The sequence below is a fragment of the Alexandromys fortis genome, unplaced genomic scaffold (genome assembly GCF_014885135.2).
Source record: "Alexandromys fortis isolate MF-2015 unplaced genomic scaffold, M_Fortis_MF-2015_v1.1 scaffold_148, whole genome shotgun sequence".
Lineage (NCBI taxonomy): Eukaryota > Metazoa > Chordata > Mammalia > Rodentia > Cricetidae > Alexandromys > Alexandromys fortis.
The window spans coordinates 3,328,544-3,351,724 of NW_026068019.1; the positions used below are offsets into that span (position 1 = coordinate 3,328,544).

The 23,181-nt window shown below is 46.6% G+C and overlaps 1 protein-coding gene across 4 annotated transcripts in view; it reads left to right on the forward strand.

Annotated features, from left to right (window-relative positions):
• Nucleotides 1-216: 216 nt before the first annotated feature.
• Nucleotides 217-23,181, forward strand: part of Ltbp1 (latent transforming growth factor beta binding protein 1) — a 374,464-nt gene continuing 351,499 nt past the window's right edge. For 3 of the 4 annotated variants that reach the window (XM_050162975.1, XM_050162977.1, XM_050162978.1), the window contains exons 1-2: nucleotides 218-1,050; nucleotides 2,042-2,112. In XM_050162975.1, coding sequence (XP_050018932.1) covers nucleotides 575-1,050; nucleotides 2,042-2,112 — 547 coding nt within the window. In that variant the 5' untranslated portion in view covers nucleotides 218-574. Of the gene's footprint in view, nucleotides 1,051-2,041; nucleotides 2,113-23,181 lie in introns of all 4 variants that reach the window. The other variant, XM_050162976.1, reaches the window with a different exon arrangement.

The window sequence follows — 23,181 nt, forward strand, 5'->3', positions numbered from 1 at the left end:
CTCTCCTCTAGGGACTGGGGGCCGAGGACTCGGGTAGCAGGGACCTCAGTCCACCCGACCCACAGCCCTAATCTCTGGATGAAGAGGGTGGTGGCTCGTTTTCAGGCTCATCTCAAGCTTTCCCCAATTAGGATTTGCTGCCTGACGTCACGTCTGCCGCAGATTGGCTGTTCAGATCTGACACACGGCTCCACCGGGGCGAAGAAACTTTTAAAAGACTTTGCAGCCGGGGCTGCCTCCGAGCGTCCAACGCTCACGATCGTCCTCTCCCACCCTCGCAGGTCGGCGTCTGTGGCACACCGACTGCACCCCGCGACACCCCAGCTGAGCCAGGGGACTCTTACCTTGGGCAGCTCGCGCCCCTCCCCTACTCTCCACCCAAACTCCCGCCCCCCTGCTCGCCACCGCTCCCGGCTGGGGTCCGCTGCCTTTCAGCGGCCCGCAAAGTTCCCTCCCCTGCGGCCACCCAGTCGGCCTCCACCCCGCTGCGCGTCCCGGCTCTCCGCGGAGTCCTTGGGGAAAAGGAGCGAGTGCGCCGGGGCAGAGCGAGAGGCGCGGCCGGAGACTGCCCGCGATGGCGGGAGCCTGGCTCAGGTGGGGACTCCTGCTCTGGGCAGGGCTACTAGCGTGGTCTGCGCACGGCCGGGTGCGGAGGATCACGTACGTGGTGCGCCCGGGCCCGGGGCTGGCGGCTGGAGCTTTGCCTCTGGCTGGGCCCCCACGGACTTTCAACGTCGCGCTGGACGCCAGGTACAGCCGCAGCTCATCGGCCACCTCCAGCCGCTCTTTGGCCGGGCCCCCAGCCGAGAGGACCCGGCGCACCAGCCAGCCGAACGGCGCGGCCCTACCCGGGCTGCGATCACCGCTGCCACCCGAGCCCGCGCGTCCGGGGGCGCCCGGCCGGCAGCTCCACTCTAAGGCCGGTGCTCAGCCGGCGGTCACCCGCTTCGCCAAACATGGCAGGCAAGCCGTGCGCTCCAAAGTGCAGCAGGACACCCAGAGCGCCGGGGGCTCCAGGCTGCAGGTTCAGCAGAAGCAACAGCTGCAGGGGTAAGCCCACTCTCTGCCCGCCTCGCGCGCGGGGACCCGCCGGGGCTCGGGGATTGTCTCCTCCCCACCGGGGGCGCTGCGGGAAGGGGCGAGCGCGGGGGAAGCCCGCTCCTTTTTACAGGCGTTTAACTCCGAGTGCATTGTTAAGGAGCTGCGGGGGAAACACAAAAGGCATTTATTTCTTCCCCGGGGCGTAACCTCCTGTGCGCAAACCCTTCTGCTCCTAGACTATGGGCGTAAACATGAAGTCACTAGAGCTTAATCCCAAGGCATCAATTAAACTTCTTGCAACTCGGTTTTTATTTTGGTTTACCTAATGAAAAAGGGATTGTGAGTGAAAGTTGGCTTTTAAGACCCAGCTCTCCTTGGGCATACTGGAAACTGTAGACTTGGATTTCCTGGCACCTGTGGGGTGGGCGTCCTACGGTGGTAGGGGGTCAGGGTTAGTGAGACTCAGCATGGACAGCGGTGGGGCTTGGAGAGTTTGTTATTCGGTATCCTTACTGCACAGCTTTTCCCCCATCAGTCACAAGTTGTGGTGAGGACGGTTTAATTTGGACATTTGACTTTTCTCCCTCTTCAAGGCTGGATCCCCTGGGCGTGATTTCGTGTGTGTGTGTGTGTGTGTGTGTGTGTGTGTGTGTGTGTGTGTGTGACTCTCTCTGAATCGAAGTGACCCAGAGAATATGCAGAATACATTTGACTCTTTTTTAATTTGGGGATGAAGACAGTCATTATTTTGGAAGTTTGGATTTATTCTCTGTGCCCTTGCTATGCAGGCCCTTTGGTTCCTCCATCCTTCGCAGGTGAATGAATGGCTCCTTAGCCTTTCCACTTGGGCAGCTTTGGGTTGGGCATCCTGAGTATTCTTAGAGCTCTCTCTAATCCAGAGGAATGCGGAAGCAAGAGACTGGCTCTTCAGGATCGCTCTGAAAGCTTGACTCTTCGGGAAGGGAGCATCGCTGGACTCAGGGGTCTCGTTTTGTTTCAGGATCAATGTCTGTGGAGGGCAGTGCTGTCATGGCTGGAGTAAGGCTCCTGGCTCTCAGAGGTGCACCAAACGTAAGTTGCCGTACTCACAGCGGCCTTGCACAGCGGGCCAGGTGGGGCTGTATGTGTGCATGGGGGCAGGGTGGGGGTGGGGGTGGGGCTCTACAGGAGCCTCTTGAAGAGGCAGGTACTGCCCTCAGGAGTTGTAATCTGAAATACAGTCCACCTGCAGCCTGTAATACCATCGAGGAAGGACTGGGTTATGCAGGTCCACCCAGTTTGTGTTTTCTGCACTCAACCCAGGCGTTCATCACTGCCTCACTTGAGTCAAGTGCTGGGGCAGGGGGAATCCCGTTTGAGGGTAGTCTGTGTGCTAGAACCAATACGATTAATTTAAACATGGCGCCAACCAATAAGAAACATTCTTTTCTAGATCCTTGCCTGGACTCAGGCAGGGATAGTTGCTGTGCTGGGGACTGAGTTGAAGGCTACCCAGGTGCTGAGCAAGCTCCTTCCCAATGAGCTGTTAGTACACTGTGCATCAATATAGACAGCCACACACTCCCCGCCCCCACCTTTCTGGAATTACAGACCCAATCTAAGCAGGCCCAACATTAAAAAAGAGCCACCCACATCCTCCATCTCTGAGGTCCAGTTCTTTTCCAGAATCTTCCTGCACGTGGGGTTTTCCCAGGTAATATGCAGGCTTAATGATATTATTTTATTAGTAATACACATTTGAGAACACTGAAGACTATTTCTTATAAACATTGTAAAGTAAAGATGAAGCTAAATGTATACTGAGGTCCCCTTGACAAGTTAGCTGAGAATAAAAAAATATTACTTCCATTCTAGAAAAAGTAAGCATAAATTTTTTTATCTGTATGAGTGTTTTACCTGCATGTATGTCTGTGTACTATGTATTGCCTAGTACATGCAAAGACCAGAAGAGGGTGTCAGATCCCTGAGACGAGAGTTCTAGATGGTTGTGAGCCATCATGTTGCTGCTGAGATCTGAAGCCAGGTTCTCTGCACGAGCAGCCAGTGCTCTTACCCACTGAATCGTGTCTAGCCCCAAAGTAAGCATTTTCTATTCTTTTTGTAGAGCTTGAGCTATTGTTGTCTGGACTGGAGTTGTCCAAAATTTCAGCTGCTACTGATATATAAGAAAACTCAGCAATGTGCCTTGTGTATTAGTTTGGGTTGTATAACACTGATGGAGGAGTAAAGACGTGGTGCAGTCATTCTGGTGACCCTGTTTGTTGAACAATACCTTTAGTTCATGAAGTAAACAGAGGGATTTTAAGCAGATGAAAAGGACCCATCTCTGTGTTTTAGGGTTTGGGCTTTGATCAGGAGTACACACACACACACACACACACACACACACACACACACACACATTTTAGACCAGGTTGTCCTCAAACTCACAGAGATCTATCTGCCTGCCTCTGTGCTGGGATTAAAGGTATGTGCCATCACTACCTGGCTCTATTTTTTGTTCTTAAGTTCTTGGATTATACTGACAGAATCAACAGATGTGGCAGCAATTATCCTCTGTTAGGATTGCTTCTCCAGTAACTGCATCTCCCTCAGAGCTGCTAAGACACATTCGGCCTGCAGCATGGCGGGTAACCCTCTGTGACAGCCCCGAGGCAGGGAGGTATTGCTGTGTGAAGGCTGAACATACAGGGCAGAAGCTGGGGAGATAGCTTGCTTGGTGAAGTGTTTGCCATGCAAGCATAAGGACCCAAGTTCAATCCCTCGAACCTGCCTGAAACAGCTGGGAGACAAAGACAGTGGCTCCCTGGAGCTTGCTGGCTGGCCAGGCTGCCCTCATTGGTGAGTTCCAGGCCAATGAGAGACTGCCGAAAAACAAAGTGGAGGGCTTCTGAGGAATGCCATTCAAGGTTGACCTGCGGTCCCTATGTGCACAGCACACACGTGCACATGTACTGGTACACATGTCCACCCATACAAACACTCACCCACCCACCCCACACACATACAAACCAACAGAGCCTGCTGCTGCATGCTGTGGGGTTTCATGGAGATACCTTGGGAAATTGCAGGGTGCCTTTTCTGAAGAGGGGACAGCCTCAGAGATCTCTCTTTTCTGGTGGCTCAGAGTTCCTAAGAAGTCCTAGGAAGAAACTACCTGGCGGCTGGAGAGATGGCTCAGTGGTTAAGAGCACTGCTGCTCTTCCAGAGTTCCTGAGTTCAATTCCCAGCAACCACATGGCAGCTCACAACTGTCTATAATTCCAGTTCCAGGGGACCTGACACCCATGGCAAATAACCAATGCACATAAGATAGATAGATAGATAGATAGATAGATAGATAGATAGATAGATAGACAGACAGATAAAAAAGAAACTACCTTGGTAGTGAGCATTTGAATCACGGCTTACTGCTTCTCCAGGCCAGGGAGGTAAGAACACGTGTCTGCCTGTGTGTAGCTGGCTTTGCTCCCTGTAGCTCTAGAAGGAGGAGTCGCTTGTGGGTTGAGAGAGTTAGGGCTGCGCAGTTGTGGTTGGACCTGGAGGAAGTGGCTGTACTGTGTTCATCTCATGATACCTGTGGCATACACCTCAGACTCTGGGTTAATTTTTCCTTCTGGCTCTGCGGATGACGCTGTAGATGACACAACTGTAGACAGTTCAGTTCCACTGTCCATCCTAGTGTTTCTCTGATCAGTGCTAGAAATGCCAATCACAACTCCTTCTAGGAACAATTGTGTTGCTGAAACAGAGCCTGGGCAGCTAAGTACACCATTCAAAGCATAGCATCTATGAGAGGAGTGCTTTTAAAGCTATTACTTTTATTTATGTGCTTATTTTTTATTTTATAGTGATAACGTATGTATGTGTGTGTATGTATGTGTGTGTATGTATGCATGTGTGTATGTATGTATGTATGTATGTATGTATATGGGGGGAGTTCAATGCCCATGGAGTCCAGGAGAGGGTGTCAGATCCCCTTGGCTTACAAGGTAATTAGTTCTAAGTAGCCCAGTGTGGGTGAACCTGGGTCCTCTGGAAGAGCATCAACTGCTCTTAACTACCGCGTCATGTCTCCAGTCCAGAGATGGGTGGTTTTAATGGGAGTCTTCTTTTCAGTGTGTCCTGAAAGATGAAAGAACCAGTGTCTTTAGACAGGACCCCCAGAGTTAACATTGGTCCTATCCGCTTGTATCCAGGGATGAGCTGCATGAGGCCAGAAAGGCCTTAGGTTTAGAAGACCTGTGTTCAAATGCTGAACCCTTCACCAGCTGTGTGGCTATGTACCAAGTCTCTCCGATTCTACATTTTCTTCTCCAGAAATAAATAAACTAAATCCAGGCTCCCCTGTTGGATTGTTGAAGGTGTCAAGGTGAAAGGAATGGGTGGAAAGTCATGCCAAGACCAGAGACTTTTAGAGTTTAGTTTTGCATCAAGTCAAGTAAACTCTCATTTATATATTACATGACTTTCTTCTTTCCCTGTGTATGCATTATTATTATTATTATTATTATTATTATTATGTAATGTGGATTTTCTTTTACCAGCTACACTTGTATCCATTATGTTTGGGACCATATGTTTGGGCCAAACAAGTGTTTGGGACTTTGATTTTATTTGAATATGTGTTTATATATAAAGAGATGTGTTTGTATATATGCTTTATATATAACCTGAAGGTAATTTTACAAAGCATTTTCAGTGTTCTCGCATTTTGAATGGACTGTTTCCATGAAGTCAGGTATGGATTTTTCCACTTGTGGTGTCTGATTAGTACTCGGAAAGTTTTGAATTTGGAATTTGAGGCTAGAGATGCCCAATCTGTCTTCCTTTAAAGTTATTGTGTTATTATGTACCTTCAAATGGTTTATTTTGAAAAGAATTTACAGGAGATTAAATATGCAGCGCAGGGAGATGACTCGGTCAATAAAGTGTTTGCTGTGCAAACATGAGGAACAAGGCTCTGATCTTTGGTGCATGAAGTTGGGCATGGAGTTATGAGCCCTTGCCTGTCTCTAGGAGGTGGAGACAGTGGGTGTGTGGAGTTTGTTGGATAGTTTGTCTAGACAAAGTGGTGAACTCTGGGTTCAGGAAAGTCACTCAACAAACTAACAAACAAGCAAGCAAACAGTGGAAAACAACTGAGGAAGACACCTACCTCTGTCTTCTATGTCCACTCATAGACAAGTGTGCAAACTTACACTTACCCAAGTCCACACATACGTGTGAACTTGCACGCGCGCGTGTACACACACACACACATGAAACATTCAATACCGTCTCTAGCTCTCTTTGTGTTAGAGCTTGCTGCTCAGGGGATGGGAGGTGATAGAAGCATCCTTCCACCAGTTTCCCCCTGTGAGATGACTTCAGTAAATGGCAATGATACTCAGATGACAAAATGAATTGATGTGCGGATCCCTTTCAATCTTTTATCCTTAATTTGTCAAGATAGCACAACTGTACTTGAATGTAATTTATTATGCAAGAACACAAAGCCAGCGATGTGTCAACATCACCAAGTGTATGGGTAGGTTGCAGTGCACAAGCCATGGTATTTGATAGTTCCCATACTTTAAGGATAATTTAAAGGGTTTACATAGGTTATGTCAACTGAGCCAGACGAATCTCTGCTTAGGGGGTTGGATGTGTTTGTGGTCTTCATTGTTTGATTAATTCAGTGAAGAAAATAATGCATTCCTTTGGGCCAGCCTGGATTGCTTTGAGTTGATTGAAATTTAATTTAAATGTACCATGGGTAAATGCTTCAGAAGATGGAAGATTTAGTGAACCTTAAATTGCAAACCAGAGATGAGAAGCATGCAGGCAGCAGATCCACACAGGGCAAAGAATGCCTCTGTGCAGGCCACCATGGTGGTCCTGGGGCTCCAGCCACAGTCCATGTGTGGGGATGCCAAATTGCATGTTATTGCTGCTTTTCCACACAGATAGACAGACACACAGACGGACACACTCACACTCACCATCTGTCTGTGTAGTGTTTCTGGGAGTTGTAGTCATAGCATGGGCTATATCTTTCCAGTTATTGGGGGCTGTTGGTAGTGATCAAGCAACAGTATCCCATGTGTTCTCCTTCCAATGACAACGTTTATAGAAGGATTTTGTGGCTTAAGGGACTGTCCTCGGAGTGGAAACATTAAACCCCTGATGTGTGACATTTTCCCCTCCTCGTTTTTGCATTTTTTTCCCTTTGTCTAAACTACCCCATCATTGTTTCTTCTAGTCTTTTTTTGTCTCTATGTTTTTCCAGAGTTAATGTGGCTCAGAGACCAACTTTGCCAGCGGGTTCAGATCTAATGAGGAGACTGAATGTAGGAACAGAAAACACAAAAGAAAGGCTAGGGGAGTGAAGTGGGGCTGGCAGGGTGAGGCAGAGGGAAGAGGAACGATGGCAGACAGGACTCCAGGCGGGTGCCTGGCACGTTGCAGACCTTTGTAAACGCATGCATGGTTCTTTCATTTATTTAACGGATATCTGTTTAGTTTTTACCATGTGCCAGGTTCTATGAATAGGGGAGAGATGCAGCCAGCTGCAGGGAGTACGGAGTCTGGTTTTACTCACGGAGCTCAGGGCCCATCAAATGACTTGTTCTCTCCTTAGGAAGGAACAGAAAATCGATATTCCATTGCTTTTCCATTGGCGTTCAGCCCATGCTGGGGCGGGGGTACAAACCAAACCAAAAAAAAAAAAAAAAAAAAAAACCAGAAAAAGAAAAAGAAAAGAAAATCTGAAAACCAACCCTAGAAAGGCTTACCGAGTTCCATGAAGAGGAGATCTAGATATTTAAAATCTCAGTGTAAGAGGCTGCTGTCCATGGCAGCATTCAGGGGGCGTGGCTTGTGGAGGGTGGGTGACCATGAGGGCACCCTCGTGCTGTCTCCTGTCCCCTTTGGCTTGGCTCACTAGCCCAGCATGAGAGAGAGGCCCGTGATGATCACACATTTTTCGCAGGCCTGCCATGACCATTGACAGCTGCTTTGCCAATACATCTGCCGCAAAGTTTACCGCAGCAGCTGCCGGGAGGGCTATCCTGTCTGTGTCCTCAGCCTTCACCCCAGTCCTGGGAGCTGGGGTGGGAGGCTCAGCTGGGAAACTCTGTCATCTGGCACAGACACTGAAGAGAAGGGAGAGGGACCCCGGGGTCAAGTTCACAAGGGGTCAAATATGTGTTCTCAACACTAGCTAAAACAAACATTTAGGAACCATAAATTCTGTGTTGTGGTAGTGCTTACGTCTTCCTGGTGAAGCGCTCCTCCAGTCCCGCCTGGTCTGTGCAGCACCCACTCCCAGGCTGGTCTGCAATGCTGAAGCTTCCTAACTCTGCGGCAAGCCCTTTGCCAGCCGCAGGACTATGCTGTTTCTGACTTTGTCATTCATGGTTGCGACTATCCCAGGCACACTCAAATCCATTCCAGTATATAGATGATATTGTCTTAAAACGCACATTTTCCTTCCAAGTGTTGGCAAGGAAGGAGTCAGGGTCACCGTGAGCTTGAGGGCTATGTCACCCCTCTTAATCTTTGACCCAATTAAGTCATACAAGGAGCAGGTGTGGTTAAGGTAACACATTACAGTTACAGGGTTGTTTTTTTTTTTTTTAAATCTTCACGCCCTGTGAATTTACTTTTTTATCATTTTTTATTTTATAAATTTTATTATTATGTATTACATTTTATTTATTAAAACCGGGGTTTATTGAGGCAGCAGGCGTGATCTGTCACCTTGTTGTAGTGACAATCAGTGTTTTGCTATCTAAATTGGCTCCCGGGTTTTCCAAATTACATTTAGTGCGCACCACTGGAACAAAACCACACACTGTGAACTAGATGTCTTACAGCAACAGAAACTTATTGTCTCACGATTTTGGTGACCAGAAGCTGCAAATCAAGGGCTGATAGGGCTGGCTCCTTCTAAGGACCTCTCTCATTGCATGCCACCGTTTCCTACTGTGTGGCTACACCTGGCCTCATTCTGCTCATGCCTTTTGTTGTGTCCAAATTCTCACTTCATATAAGAATTCCACTCGGGCTGGAGAGATGGCTCAGTGGTTAAGAGCACTGGCTTGTTCTTCCAGAGGTCCTGAGTTCAATTCTCAGCAGTCACATGGCGGCTCATAACCATCTGTAATGAGATCTGGTGCCCTCTTCTGGCCTGCAGACATATATGCAGACAGAACACTGTATACAGTTCTTAAAAAAAAGAAAGAAAGAAAAAGAATACTACTCTCACCCACTTTCCTTTGCCAGTCCCAGCGAAGATCCTCGCTTCAAATCAGCTCACAACTCACAGGTACCAGTAGTTAGGATTTCAACTTATCTTTTTTGGGGTCGGGAGAGGGGAGCCCAATTAGGCTCATGAGTGCTGTGCACAGGGGCAACTCAGAGGTGGTTCTGCACACCACCCCACGGGCATTTGGAGGTTTCCTTGCAGTGTTTGGGGACTTCATTGCTGTCCTGCCAAGCAACCCTTGACTATAGATTTAGCTTGGCTCCTTTCCCACAGCTCCTAGGCGTGTTACAAGAGACAAGGCAATTGTTGCAGGCGATTTGTTTATGCCTCTGGCCATTTTTCTCTGGCCTGTTTTAGGGAGGTCTAGATGAGTGATTCTCAAACTCTGATTATCTGGCAAATTCTCTGCAGGAGTTATTGTTATGGAGTCCAATACTGGGAGCACCAGCAAGTGCCCTGGAGTGTGACACCCTGACACCAGTCACACCTAGGTGACGATTCAGCAGGTCCAGCCAGTGATTTGACACTGGGTGTGGGAGATGAAAGGTCAAGGCCACACTTACAAATTAGAGGGAAAAAAATACCACTCAAATGAGCTTAATTCTTAGTATAGTTGTGTGTGCTCTTTTCCATCTTAAAAAAAAGATTTACCTAGTTGCATCTTTGCTGAATATATGATTTTGCAATATTTTGAAATTTGGAAATATTTCTAATAGCATCTAGATGATTAGAAGCTTTTTAAAACTTTTGTATTTCTGTCTCAGTATCTCTCTGTCTCACCCTGTTTCTGTGTGTGTGTGCACACACATTTGCACATGCACAAGCTTGTGCCCCACAGTGCAGGTATGGAGATCAGGGCAACTTGGCTCTCTCTTTCCACCAGGTGGGTTCTGAGCATTGAACTCAGGCTTTCTGTCAGGCTTTCTGGAACATGGCTTCACCAGCCTAACTATTCTATTGGCCCCAAAGATTTTTTATTTTATTAAGTTTTAAACATTTTAACTCTTAGGAGTGTTTGGTTGCATGTGTGTTTTCTATTAAACTCCCAGTTTTAAAAAGGACTTATTTGTTTATTGACTTTTACGTACATGTGTGTGTGCCTTCTTAAACTTCTATGCACTGCTTGAATGCCGGAGTCTGTGACGGTCAGAAGAGACACCTAGGAACTGGTGTTACTGGTGGTTGCGTGACACTCTGTGGCTGCTGAGGACAGGACCCCGGGGCCTTGGCAAGAATAGTAGGTAGGCACTCTTAACTGCTGAGCCATCTCTCTGACCCCAAACATTTTTAATTATAAAGTCAGGAAGTAATATATCTAACGGCTGTCCATTACTGTTATGCTTCTAAAGCTCCCTGATGTGGCAATTAGCTGTAATGATTTGAGTGGAGGGAGAGGCTACGCCCTTATTTTTCTCAAATGCATGTTTTACTAATAATGACTCCTTTTTTTTTTTTTTGTGCCGAGAGAATCCAACATAATTTGTTGGTGTCATACCAACTGGTTGTTGTTTGGGAACTTGTGGGAAGATACATAGGAAGCATATTTAATGTATATGCTTCCCTTTGCCTATTAATTCGCTGTACTGTTTATCATGGACTGAGTACTTCAGGTAGCTACAGTTACACGTACTGGGAATGTGTGTGGACCACGCGGCTTTAAGGCAGCAATACTACTGGGTGCTTTCTCTCCCCTCTTCAGCCTCACCGTGCTGGTCGTGTTTTTCTCTTCCTCTCATTGCTTGCTCTCATTTGATCTGCCTGAATTAGAGGCCACTTGGGTCAGTGCTGTCTTTGGAGTTAAGGTGCAGGGCTCAGATCCTGACCTTCATGCTTCCTCCCTGCGTGGCTCTGGCAAACCTCCTCTGAGAACCTGAGCAAGGTAGGTTAACTCCATTCAGCCAAGTAGGTAGAACAGCCTGACTCTCATTCTGAGGCCTGCTGTGGGGCTGTGTGAGCCCATTCATGAGAAGTTCCTGGAGAATAAGGCCCCTGCTTAACCGATTTGACATCAATGGCTCAGTTGCTCTGGTTGCTCAGAGCTGCCCTGCTCTTTTCTTGGAGCCCACACACTGCTTAGGTCTTTTGGTGAAAAAAAAAAAATCCCCGCTCACACTTTGTTGTTTTCAAGTGCTGTGATTTTCCTTTGCTTGGCTCAGCATTTGGCCGGGCATGTCTGTTCCTTGATCAGTGCTGAGCTCCCGGGAAGCCTGGTTCTCTCTGTTACTTTTTTTCTGTGCCCAGGCCCCTTGGGTTGCCATAGCACCAGTGTTAATTGAGTTGCATAGAATTACATTGACTGGCAAGTGTAACTCAGTGGGTTAGAAATACAGTCCCTGAAACACCCTGCGAGGGTCTGCTTTCTCCTCTCTGGGTTGATTCTCATTTGACAATCATCTCCATTTGCTCTGCTTTGCGGGCCTATCCTGGCCCACCAGACACTGCTGCTGATGCCGGCTGTTCAAGGGCACACACCTTATTCAGTCACCCTCCTCCTTCTCTCTGTAAGGCCGTCCTGGCATAGCCCAGCCCTTAAGATGACTTTTCCTTTCTCCCTGCCAATTTTAGAATCTTTCTGCTCAACATCATCTGATAGAGATTTGGGACCGAGTAAAATGAACGCTGTATGATTTTCCCCTGTAATTTTAGATCCCCAAATACTACTCTTGGCCAACTAGACTATTCCCTGTGGCTTTTCTCACTCCACTGCATTTGAGTAATACTGTTGGCAGGGCCGTCGGTAAACAGTTTGTGAAATGTTGTGTTTTGTAAATTAGAAGATGGATGGGTTGGTTTTTAAATATACGCTTTTGATTCTGCTGGGCCAGATAAGAGATGCGTTTGGCCAGCGCACGGGGTGATGGGGTGCAGGGAGATGTTGCCATCTGAAGTAGGTGAGGTCAACTCTCCTGCAGTCGTGTGATTCCTTGCCATTTACAAACGAGGAGCAAGAAAGGCTGGAGAGCAATCTTGAGAGGATTTTGGAAATGGCCCAAGGGGGAATCCTCTTGCACAAGAGAGAGGAGGCAGGGGTACCAGAGGAAAGTACGACTGAAAAAGGAGTAGGGAAAATGAACAGTTCTTAAGCCTTTGTAGACGTGGGGATGCTGTATTTCTTGTAGCATCATCTAGCAGTTCCAAGATGGCTTCCAGTTCGTCATGAATTCCCATGTATTGTTTTTAATAAAAGGAATGTCTCCATCCTTTTGTCTGCCTGCCATGTGTGTGTCATTTATACACTCCAGCAAACGGGTAGTTGAAACCCACATCTTCAAACATGGGTTTCAAAGCCCTTTGAAATTGACTGCAGCGCACCCTGCCCCGTCTCGACCAGCCATAGGCTCCAGGGACGCAACAGTGGGGAGAGTTTGACCTCTGCGGATCAAACGAATCCGTAAGACGTTTTCCCCACATTCCAACAGGGACAGATATATCCCTTCCCAAACCTCATTCAAGTCCAGGTTAGGAATGTCAACCACACACTCCTTTTTTTTCTCTCAGCACTTCTGATGTTGGGTCACAGTCCCTTGTGTGTTTGGCCTCCCGAAGGAGCTCAGGGTGGGTAGACATCTGCCCAGAGCTATCGCTCCATCCTCAGTACCTGTGAATATAAGTTCCTACGGAATGAGTGAGTCAATGTCTGGGTCCACTTTACCAGGCCCCGATAAGTGGTACCCAGAAGGGTAATAGTGCAGAGGGATGGGGGTGGGACAGCTAGGGAAGGCTTCTCTAGGGTAGTGACTCATTATACTCGGATGATAAGATAAGGTCTGGGAGAGGAACATTTTAGGCCAAGAAAGTGATATTGACAGGATGCTGAAGTGGAGCAGCCTGGGCTGTGGAAGGATTCTCAGGGAGAGTTGCTGTAACATGCGACAAGAGAATTCAAATCTATGTTATTTTTTTTTAAAGATTCAAATTAGTAGAGATTGTCACATGGTATCTTTTAAAAAGTCAAATCTCTTAAGCGTAAGCGATAAATCATTTGGCTTTGATGGGCCCTGAAAACTCAACCCCGCCTTCCCTGCAAGAAAGGAAAAAGAAAACACAGTGCTAGTAAGAGCGGGCTAGCGGTTCTGGAATATGTCTGTGAGCCACCACGGAGATGCTTGGAATTGAACTCAGGACCTGTAGAAGAACAACCAGTGCCCTGAACCGCTGAGCCGTCTCTCCAGGCTCTGGGATATATTTGTAGGTCGTTCTGCAGCCTGGTTTGAGCTTCATTTTGTGGTAAAGAGCAAATAGAGGTTCATGATGATGCAGTATACTAGAGCAGTATATAGAAATTAAGGTGCTGTTAATTACGCTTTTATGGACATTCTGGGAAAATTTCTATTTACATTGTCTTAGTAATATCCGTCTTGAAAAATAGGATGCATAAAACCCACCCAGTGTCCCTGAGTTTTAAAAGATTGAAGAACTTCTGTCTTTATTTCACACGCTGAGTTTACTGATTCTGGGACACCTCCGGTTTGAAATGAAGCGAAAATTTCTTTCTCTTTTACTTAATCCTCCACCAAACCTGGTGGCTTGCTTTATTCTCAGACTGAAATGGAGAAGCAGTTTCTCTCAGGAGATCTCTGTGTCCCTCCTGTTTGTGACAGTGGAAAGGTCAAGTTAGTCCAAGATGTCGTCGTAATTGGAAGTGAAGTAAGGCAGACGACAAGTAAATTAAAGGCAGTCACTGTGTTTTGTTTTACTTTTTTATTCATTAGGAAGTGGGGCTGCCCCGCAGCGCTGCGGGTACAATAGCCCCTCAGTGAGGGCTCGTGATTAATAAGCACTGCAAGTCGCCTTTGTTTCTGAGTGGAAAACCAGATGAAATTCATTTAAATCCACGGATACTGGGATTATGTCATTAAACAGTCCTTTTTCTTGCTAGAGAATGCGAATTGTATCAGGCTTCACCGCGCAGCGGTTTCCAGTGCCAGAGGCTTTTTGGATGGCATCATTTTCTTTGTTCCTTCTTTTAACACAGCTGGCTTGACCGCAAGCCTTAAGTTGTTAGCCTCATCGTCCTGAGTGTAGACCTTGGACCAGAGGCACCGGTTGGGCTCAGGAGTTTCAAAGCTGTGAATTCTCTTACCGCGCATGGTAAGGTACACTTGTAATCCCAGTGCTAGGACTGCCAGTTGGAGAACCATCTGACTAGAGAGCGTGTTTCTGACTAGCTTGGGTGATGTAGTAAAATTTAGTCTCAAAATAACTAAATAATGGAGGTTTAGAGATGGCTCAAAGGTCAAGAATGTGTCCTGCTCTTGCAGAGGACGTGACCTGAATTTGGTTCCTAACACCCAGGTCAGATAGATCACAACTGCCTGCAACTCCAGTTCCGGGGGAATCTAGCGCCCTCTTCTGGATCCCATGGGCACTTCATCCACGTGCAACCCTTCCCCCCAACACGAACATTAAAAACAGAAACAAGGACAACGATGACAACCTAAAGAACAACAACAAACAAAACATAAAAATAAATATCACTATCAACAGTGGTGGAGATTCACAGTTCTGGGGTGGGGGAGGGTTTCCTGTGTTTAGCTTGCAAAAGGTTCTTGTGTTCTCTTTCCACATCTCATTCCTACCTGCTGCCCTGTGAAGAAGAGGAAGAGGAGGGAGGGAGGGAGGGAGGGAGGGAGGGAAGAACGAAGGAGGGAGAAGAAGAAGAAGAAGAAGAAGAAGAAGAAGAAGGAGAAGGAGAAGGAGAAGGAGAAGGAGAAGGAGAAGGAGAAGGAGAAGGAGAAGGAGAAGGAGAAGGAGAAGAACAAGAAGAAGGGGAGGAGGAGGCAGAAGAGAAGAAACGATATAAGTTCTTTAGCCCTTCTTAGGTTTAAGAATCAGAAGTGCTGGGGTGGGGCCTAGCCGCCTGTGTTTTCAGTGAGCTTCTGCAGGTCTTGGTAGAGCCTGGCAACCAGAGACTCTGAGACTCTCTCCCCACCATTCTATATCTGACTTCCTTCCTATGGTCAGTAGTGGTAGATGGAGGGAGACCAGGAAATAGACTCTTTGGGTTGAGACCTCAGGGATTAGGTTCTTGTATTTTCTCCTCTTTTCCTCATTTCTGCTCAAGGATGAGTCTGCATAGTATAAAGCCCTGTGGGATGGACCAGTTTTCTCAGTTCTGGGAGGGAACACCAGGATTTGAGGAGGCATAGCCATTCATGTTTTAAGCACATTTTATACCATATTCTCACCGAGACCAAATGAACCATCTGCTAACCCGCAAATACGTCTGTAAATGGTGGTTGTGCTCCTTTCTGCATTTGTAGTTCTCTTAATTGTTCCTTTATGTGGGAGGTGCTTAAAGCATTCCTCCCGTTTCCTTATTCTTCAAAGCTGTGTTTATGAAGGTGTGGTACTCAGACTTCCTCCATCATAACCCCTTATGTGTGTGTGTGTGTGTGTATATATATATATTGCCTACCTGCCACAAGGCCTACCCATCAGAACCCCTAAGGAGACAGATCCACAGGGCCTCCCTTTTTCAGGCACCCAGCTGACTGATGCATGTCGGAGTTTAGCGTCCCCATGTCATATGCACATCATGGAATGAAAGATGTCGAAGGCCAAGGACGAGGAGGAAAATATGAAAAGATTAAGACAGTGATGCCATTACTCATTTCTCAAATAGCTCCAGACTGAAGAGCTAGCATTTTCCCAGAGCGTGCTAGACACTGGCAAAGAGAACGCTTGCCTGTCAAGATTGGGAAGTTCAGCTGAGAGAGAATAAGGTAATGAAGAGGGGACAGGTGCCCCAGTGGGGCTTTTGCATGGGGTCATGCTGGCTCAATCCTGGAAGGTCCTGGAGGAACACATTAGATATTTGGAAACAGCCCAGCTATTTTGGCAATGACGCACATTTTTATTCGATGTGTATTTAGGAAAGGAATGGCCTCGTTTTTAAGACCAGGACCCTTTGTACCAAGAGCTGAAGGAGCTGCTACTTCCCTTCTATGAAATAGACTGTTTCCCTCATGAATGTGTCTTTACATTTTCTATTTTATTTTGTGAGTATGGGTGTCTTGCCTTCATGTATATGTGTACACCACATGTGTGTAGTGCCTGTGGGCTGTGTGTGCAGTGCTCACAGTTGTGAGCCACAGTGTGGGTGCTGGGAATTGAACCTGGGTCCTTTGGAGAGCAGCCAATGGGCTTAACCACAGAGTCATCTCTCCAGCCCTGTGTTTCTTTCTTCTTCTTCTTTTTAAATGTATCTTGCTCTTTTTTTCCTTTCTATAAAATAATTTAACACACATGTTTTGTCTGAGTGCTGAGAAACAATTAGGTTCTTTAGAAATGTCTGTTTCTGCTGGGAGGTGGTGGCGTGTGCCGTTAATCCCAGCATTTAGGAGGCAGAGGCAGGAGGATCTCTCTGAGTTTGAGGCCAACCTGGTCTGCAGAGTTAGTTCAAGGATAGCCAGGGCTACACAGAGAAACCCTGTCACAAAAACAACAGAACAAAAAGCGTCTATTTCTTTTTGAGTAGAAATGAGGGGTGTGTGTGTGTCTGTCATTCTGTGTGTAATCTATTTAAATGTTTAAATTATCAGTTATTATAGCAATGGCTATAGCTCTTTGTTTTATTCTGAATTTGAAAATGACCTATATTATTTATTGTATACTTGGGAATATGTGTTTCTTGGAATGTGTGGGAGGTCAGAGGACAACCCACTGGAGCTGGCTCTCTCCTTAGACCTCGTGTGTCTTGGGATTGAATTTAGGTCTTCAGCTTGGCAGCAGGCACCTTTGCCCACGGAGCGGCTTCACTGGCTCCGCCTCTTTAATATTTTCTCATGCATGTGGCATCCACTCTCTTAGCATTTTCTTGTTACTTTCGATGTGGCCTCCAAGTGTTGCAACATCTTGTAAAGGTCACAGACTTAGAAAATAGTGCTGAAATTGTGAAATGGCCCAAATTTGAAGAATTCTTTAAAAAATACATGTTTAAACCTTTCGTTTTTGTTCAGTCTCAGTATGAGAAGATAGTTGAGTAGAAAAACAAAATTATGGACTAGAATGGTAAGTGTGTGCAAAACAGGGACTGTGAAAATTTTCTTATTTTACTTGGTTTATTTTCTTTTTTATTTTTTATTAATTATTAGTCCCCCTCCCATGTGTATGTGTGAATGCATGTGTATATATGCACAGGTGGATTAGAGAACAACTTTCAAAAGTTGTTTTTTCTCATTCAACTTTTATGTGGATTTTGGGTATTGAACTGAGGTCACCAGGCTTGCTCTGCAAGCACCTTGACTTGCTGTACTATGTTGCTGGTCCTATTTGTCATTTTTAAATTCATTTTGTTGCCGGGCGGTGGTGGCGCATGCCTTTAATCCCAGCACTAGGGAGGTAGAGGCAGATGGATCTCTGTGAGTTCGAGGCCAACCTGGTCTACAGAGCTAGTTCCAGGACAGGAATCAAAAAGCTACAGAGAAACCCTGTCTCGAAAATCCAAAATAAATAAACAAACAAACAAATAAATAAATAAAAAATTCATTTTGTTGAGAGCTCAACTGGGCGGAAAATAGACTCCTCATTTGACTCTTAGTTTCCTCTTACCTACATCCCTCCCACCATCAAAATACTTCCAGCAGAGTGGGACATTCACTACCATTAGTCAACCCATAGATACTCATTGTTATCCCCCGCAGTCCATTATAAATGCACTATGCATTAAGGCTTGCTTTTGGAGTGCTCACTGTAGACTTTGACAGACGTGCAAAATGACAGGCATCTACCACTGTCCTGCCCTAAGAATCCCTGTTGTCCGCCTAATCATTCCTTTCTCTCACGTAACCCTTGACAACCCCTGATTCCGGCTCTATGGTTGTGTCTTTTCCAGGATGTCACATAGCTGGGACCCTGCCTTATGTAGCTTTTTAAGATTGCCATATTTCGCACGGTATGGTTCCTGGTGGCTCATGTCTTTTTTTCCTTTAAGCATGAAATAATATTTCATTGTTTGGATGAATCATAGTTTATTCATTGACTTAAGGGCTTCTGGGATGATTCTTAAGTCTTGAGGATTATAAATCAAGATGCTGCAACATTTTGCTTAGGTTTTTGTGTGATGTAATTTTCTGTCTCCTTTGGGGAATTATCAAAGGGTATGATTGACGGATGATGGTTAGAGCATGGATAGAATCCCCTGCCTTCCCGAAAGATACTGAAACTGGCTTTCCAATGTGGCCATACTGTTTTAGAGTACCATCAGCAACAAGGTAGACTATTTTGGCTTTACATTTTTGCCAGAATTTGACAGTAGCAGCTGGATTTTGTCCATCCTAATAGCCATGCAAAGGAATCTCAATTTAATTTTCGTTTGATAAACTCACCAGAACAGTGACCAGATTAGTTTCCTAATCTCACCTGCTTTCTATGTAACTTTAGTAAGGAACCCTTTAGTGTTTCAGTAGGGTTGGTTTCTTTCTTTGTCGGGGTGTAGGGTGGGGAGCATGCCCCGGCAAGCATGTGGAGGTTGGAGGGCAACCCAAGGAAGTCAGTTCTCTCCTATTGCGTGGGTCCCTAGGATCAAACTCAGGCTCCAGCCTTGGCAGCAGGTGCTTATACTCACTGACTCATCCAGGTGGCCTCTTTTTCTTATTCTCTTATTTACAATTTAGATTTAATTAATTAATTTTGCGTGTGTGTTTGTGCATGTCCCATGGCACGGACGGGTAGACGGGAGGATAACCCGAAAGAGTTGGTTCTCTTCTTCCGCCTTGTGCGTTCTGAGGATTGAACTGAGGTAAGCAGGTTTGGTGGCATGCGCATTAACCCACTGAGACATCTGGCTGCCACTCTTCTTCTTTTTTTAAAATTTTATTTTGACTTTTGTTTTGTTTGTTTTAGTTTCGTTGAACCAGGGTCTCATGCAGTCAGATGATACCTGCTTGGCTGTGTTGCAGGATCTGGCTTTCAATTCCTGAAGCCCCTGCCTCAGATTTCCAGGCTCTGGACATCTGGACTTGAGATGGGAAGGTGAATTTTTTTTTTTTTTTTTTTGGTTTTTCGAGGCAGGGTTTCTCTGTAGCTTTGGTGCCTGTCCCGGAAGGTGAATTTTTTTTTTAAACTTTTATTTGCGTTTATTTTATGCTGAATATATTCCCATGCCATAAGTTTTTGTTTCCTCAGTTTCTTCTGGGATGTCTTTTTCTTCTTGCCCCCTCCTCTTCTGACTCTGGAACAGTCGGTTCCTGTTCAGTGGGGAGCATCTCACTGTGGCCAGGGGAGCCTCCCAGGTGCTTTGCTCCCTGCCTGTGTTCAGTGACTCTGGAACCTACGTCTAAACCCTCCTTCCATTCAGCACCGCTCTCTGCATTTTTAAGCATGTGCAGTGAAAATTAAGCGCTGTGTTTTGGCTGCCGACCCTGCGTCCAGCTTGCTGGGCCTGGTCGCACCTACCTTCTCCTCCTATTATACTGCCAGAAAGCTACACATGGCTTCTTCAAAGTGATGTCTTTCAGATGCTTGTTGGCTTTTCAGATATGCATATATCCTGGGTGGCCTGGGGAGTTAGTTTCAGGGGTGTTTTTAAAGTGAACACGATGATTTGAACCTCTTGATTTGTATGATTTTTGCAGGGTTTTCTGGGTCAAGAGAATGGGGAACCACCGCCATAAGTCACCTCAGGTCACTAACAGGAAGAGGGGAAGATGGATTTTTTTTTCTTTTCTTGTTGGTTTTTCAAGACAGGGTTTCTTTGTAGCTCTGGAGCCTGTCCTGGAACTAACTCTTGTAGACCAGGCTAACCTCGAACTCACTGAGATCCGTCTGCCTCTGCCTCCCCAGTGCTGGGATTCAAGGTGTGCGCCACCTGACTAGGGAAGGTGGAGTTTTCTAAAGCATCCTTGGCTAACACTTCTCTTTAACATTATGCCTTAGGGTAGTTTTTCAAAAGAGCCCTGAAGAATTTTCTGAGACACTTGCTTTAAGGTCTCTTTATTTTGAGGGAGGGGGGGGCATTTGGCTTTATGGAGACACTTCTACATGTTTTTAATGACTTTAACTTTTTAGGTCACTCAAGGGAGGTCTCCCAGAGAGCCTAGTCAAGGATGCCATTTGCAGAAAGCACACGCCATGCGATAAGGTGGTGTCTAGAGAGGGCGGCGCTGCATACAGCTCAGAGTCCTGTCAGCAGAGAGAGGCACCAGTTAAGACGTGGGGTACCACGTCTTCTGGGATTATCAAACCAGTCAAAATCCCAGTCCCCCCCACCCAGCTCCACCCCCATTGGAGGAACTACTAGCAGTTGATGACAGCCGGGGAGAGAGTGTCATTCTTCTTTGATAATGTGACCACTAGTAGGTTGCTCACGCCACTGATGTGCCCATACCCCACCTGTGTGCATATGAGCAGTGCTAATGGGACTGGATTGTTGCACTAATAACACTATAAGTGGGTGTGTGATGCTGGGGGAGGGATGGGTAGGAGCAGAAGGAGAAGTTTAAGGGAGGTGGTGGGGGATGCATATGGTCAGTATACACTGGGCACTCATACAAAACTTTCAAACAATAAAAAATACGATTTAAAAATAGGAGGCGGCAGTGTGTATCTTCATTCTCACGGACCTGTGTGAAGACATGTCTTTTTGTTACCATTGCTAATGACTAACTATTCTGCTGATCCCACTCCTGCTGGTTTTGGCCAGATCAGTATCTCCCAGGGTCCCTCTCAGCCACCCCTGCCTCCCTCCATTCTGAATGGCTTTTGGGACTCCTTTCATCTTTCCTTCTTTTCGTCATCGCTGCTCAGGTTGGTGAAAGTGAGGCTTTGGGGGCTGTGCTGATCGTGTGAGGTTTCCTCTCTTGGTGGTTTCCCAGAACAGGGAAGCGGTCCGGCATGTCAGAGCTCAGCCTCACCTCATGGGTCAGGATAAGACAGCTCACAGAGTCTCCCAGAACCCCTGCCCCGTTCAGGTGAGCAGCAGAGTCATGAGAAAAGTGAGACTCTTTGAGGTTTCTGGACTCTGACTGTCTTTCTCATGAAAGAGTCCTGACATAGTCTACCCATGATTCCCCTAGGGTTGGATCATAACATGCAAGACACATTTTCAACTTTCTTGAAAGCATATTGTTAGTATATAAGAGTGGATGTGGTGGTGTACACCTATAATCCCGTTGCTCAGGTGTTGAAATATGAGTGGCGGGGCTGCGTCCCCAACACCCTGGCCGCTTGGCTAGCTCATGCCCGAAATAACAACACACAAACTGTATTCATTAAAGAACTGCTTGGCCCATGAACTCTAGCCCTTACAGGCTAATTCTTGCACCTGGACTAGCCCATTTCTAATAATGCGTGTAAGCACCCCAAGGTGCGCTTACCGGGAAGATTCTAGCCTCCGTCCATCATGGTGTCTCTGCTCCAGAGTGCAGAGCTGTTCGGTCCCTCTGGAAGCAGAGCAGAGTCTGACCTCACTTCCTCTTCCGCCCAGCATCCTATTCTGTTTATTCCTCCCACCTATGTTCTAACCTATCAGGGCCAGCCAAGCAGTTTCTTTATTGCTCAGCCAATGAAATCAACAGATTGATATGACACTCCCACATCACTCAGGGAGACCTGAAGTTCTAGAACATCCTGGGCTACACAGTGAGACCCTGTCCTGAGGGCGGAAAAGTACTATACAAATGTTCATTATAGCCGATCTTACCATTTAGATAAGTTATTCTATTTTTGTTAAACTCACATGGATAGAATCATTACTATTATTTGAAATATGGAAAGGCACAGATATTACCTTCTAGAGTGCAGAAAGTCAGTTGTTTGAACAAGCAGTGCCCTTGGCAGAACTCTGCCGTCTGGTAGCCTGGGACAGAATATTCATTTTCTGAAAACATGAAGCCATACACTCAGCCCTAACTGTGCCAGGCCAATGTGCTGTGTCAGCTGCTCCACAGGGACTTAGGTGGCTCCCATGTTTTATAGATGCGCACACTCTCAAGGCAGGGTTGAGACCCAGAGGCAGCCTGTTTTCATCGCTACTGATCCCTGCCTCCCAGGATCCGTGCAGACTACAGATGGTGTTTGTCCGGCTCAGAGCTCAGCTGCCATGCCTGGCGATGTTTCTGTGGGAAAATGAGCCTCAGATTCTCACTCGGGATTCCAGCGGGGGGGGGGGGGGGGGGGGGGTCACGCCTTCCCTCCCTCCTGGGGTTGAGCAATACTCATTTGGTTAACCAAGCACGCATGTGTGGTTGTCTTCACCACCATTCAGGACTCTCTCTAGGAGCTTGTGTTCTTCTTTGGGGTCAAATACTCGAAGGTACCCCTCTTTCTCTCAAAGTTCCAGGTTCCTGCTGGAGCAGGTCTGGACACATGAAGGGTGGGGACACATATTCTCAGGGATGGCTGGGTTCGGTGTGGCTTTGTAGGGCACATCAATGGTGTCATTTACTTTCTTTCTTTCTTTCTTTCTTTCTTTCTTTCTTTCTTTCTTTCTTTCTTTCTTTCTTTCTTTCTTTCTTTTCAGACTCTTTCCATGGCTGGCTTGTGGTTGCCCCTCCTTCTCTCTCTGTGCCCCCCTAATCCCCACACTCATGCATTTCTGTCTTCTCTGCGAGAAGGAACGACATGCTAGTTCATGGCTTTCTGAGTCTTTCTAACTCTCAGTGTAAAAAGTCAAGGGCAAAAAGGTCCCTTAAGTCTTTTCTGTGCCTGGTGCATGATGGGTACTCAGCCAGAGTGTTCTGAATGAGTGAGTTTCCCATCATGCCTGTCTTCTGAACCCGTTGAGTTGATTGGGCTTGTATTTTGTGTTTAGTTTTTGATAGTCTGAGTATAAAGTGTTCCCTGTAGGCTGATGCATTTGTGTGCTTGTTCCCCAGCTGGTAGTCTATTTTCAGAGGTTATAGAACCTTCTGGAAGTATTAAGAAGTTAGTTGCTGGGGGTGGGCCCT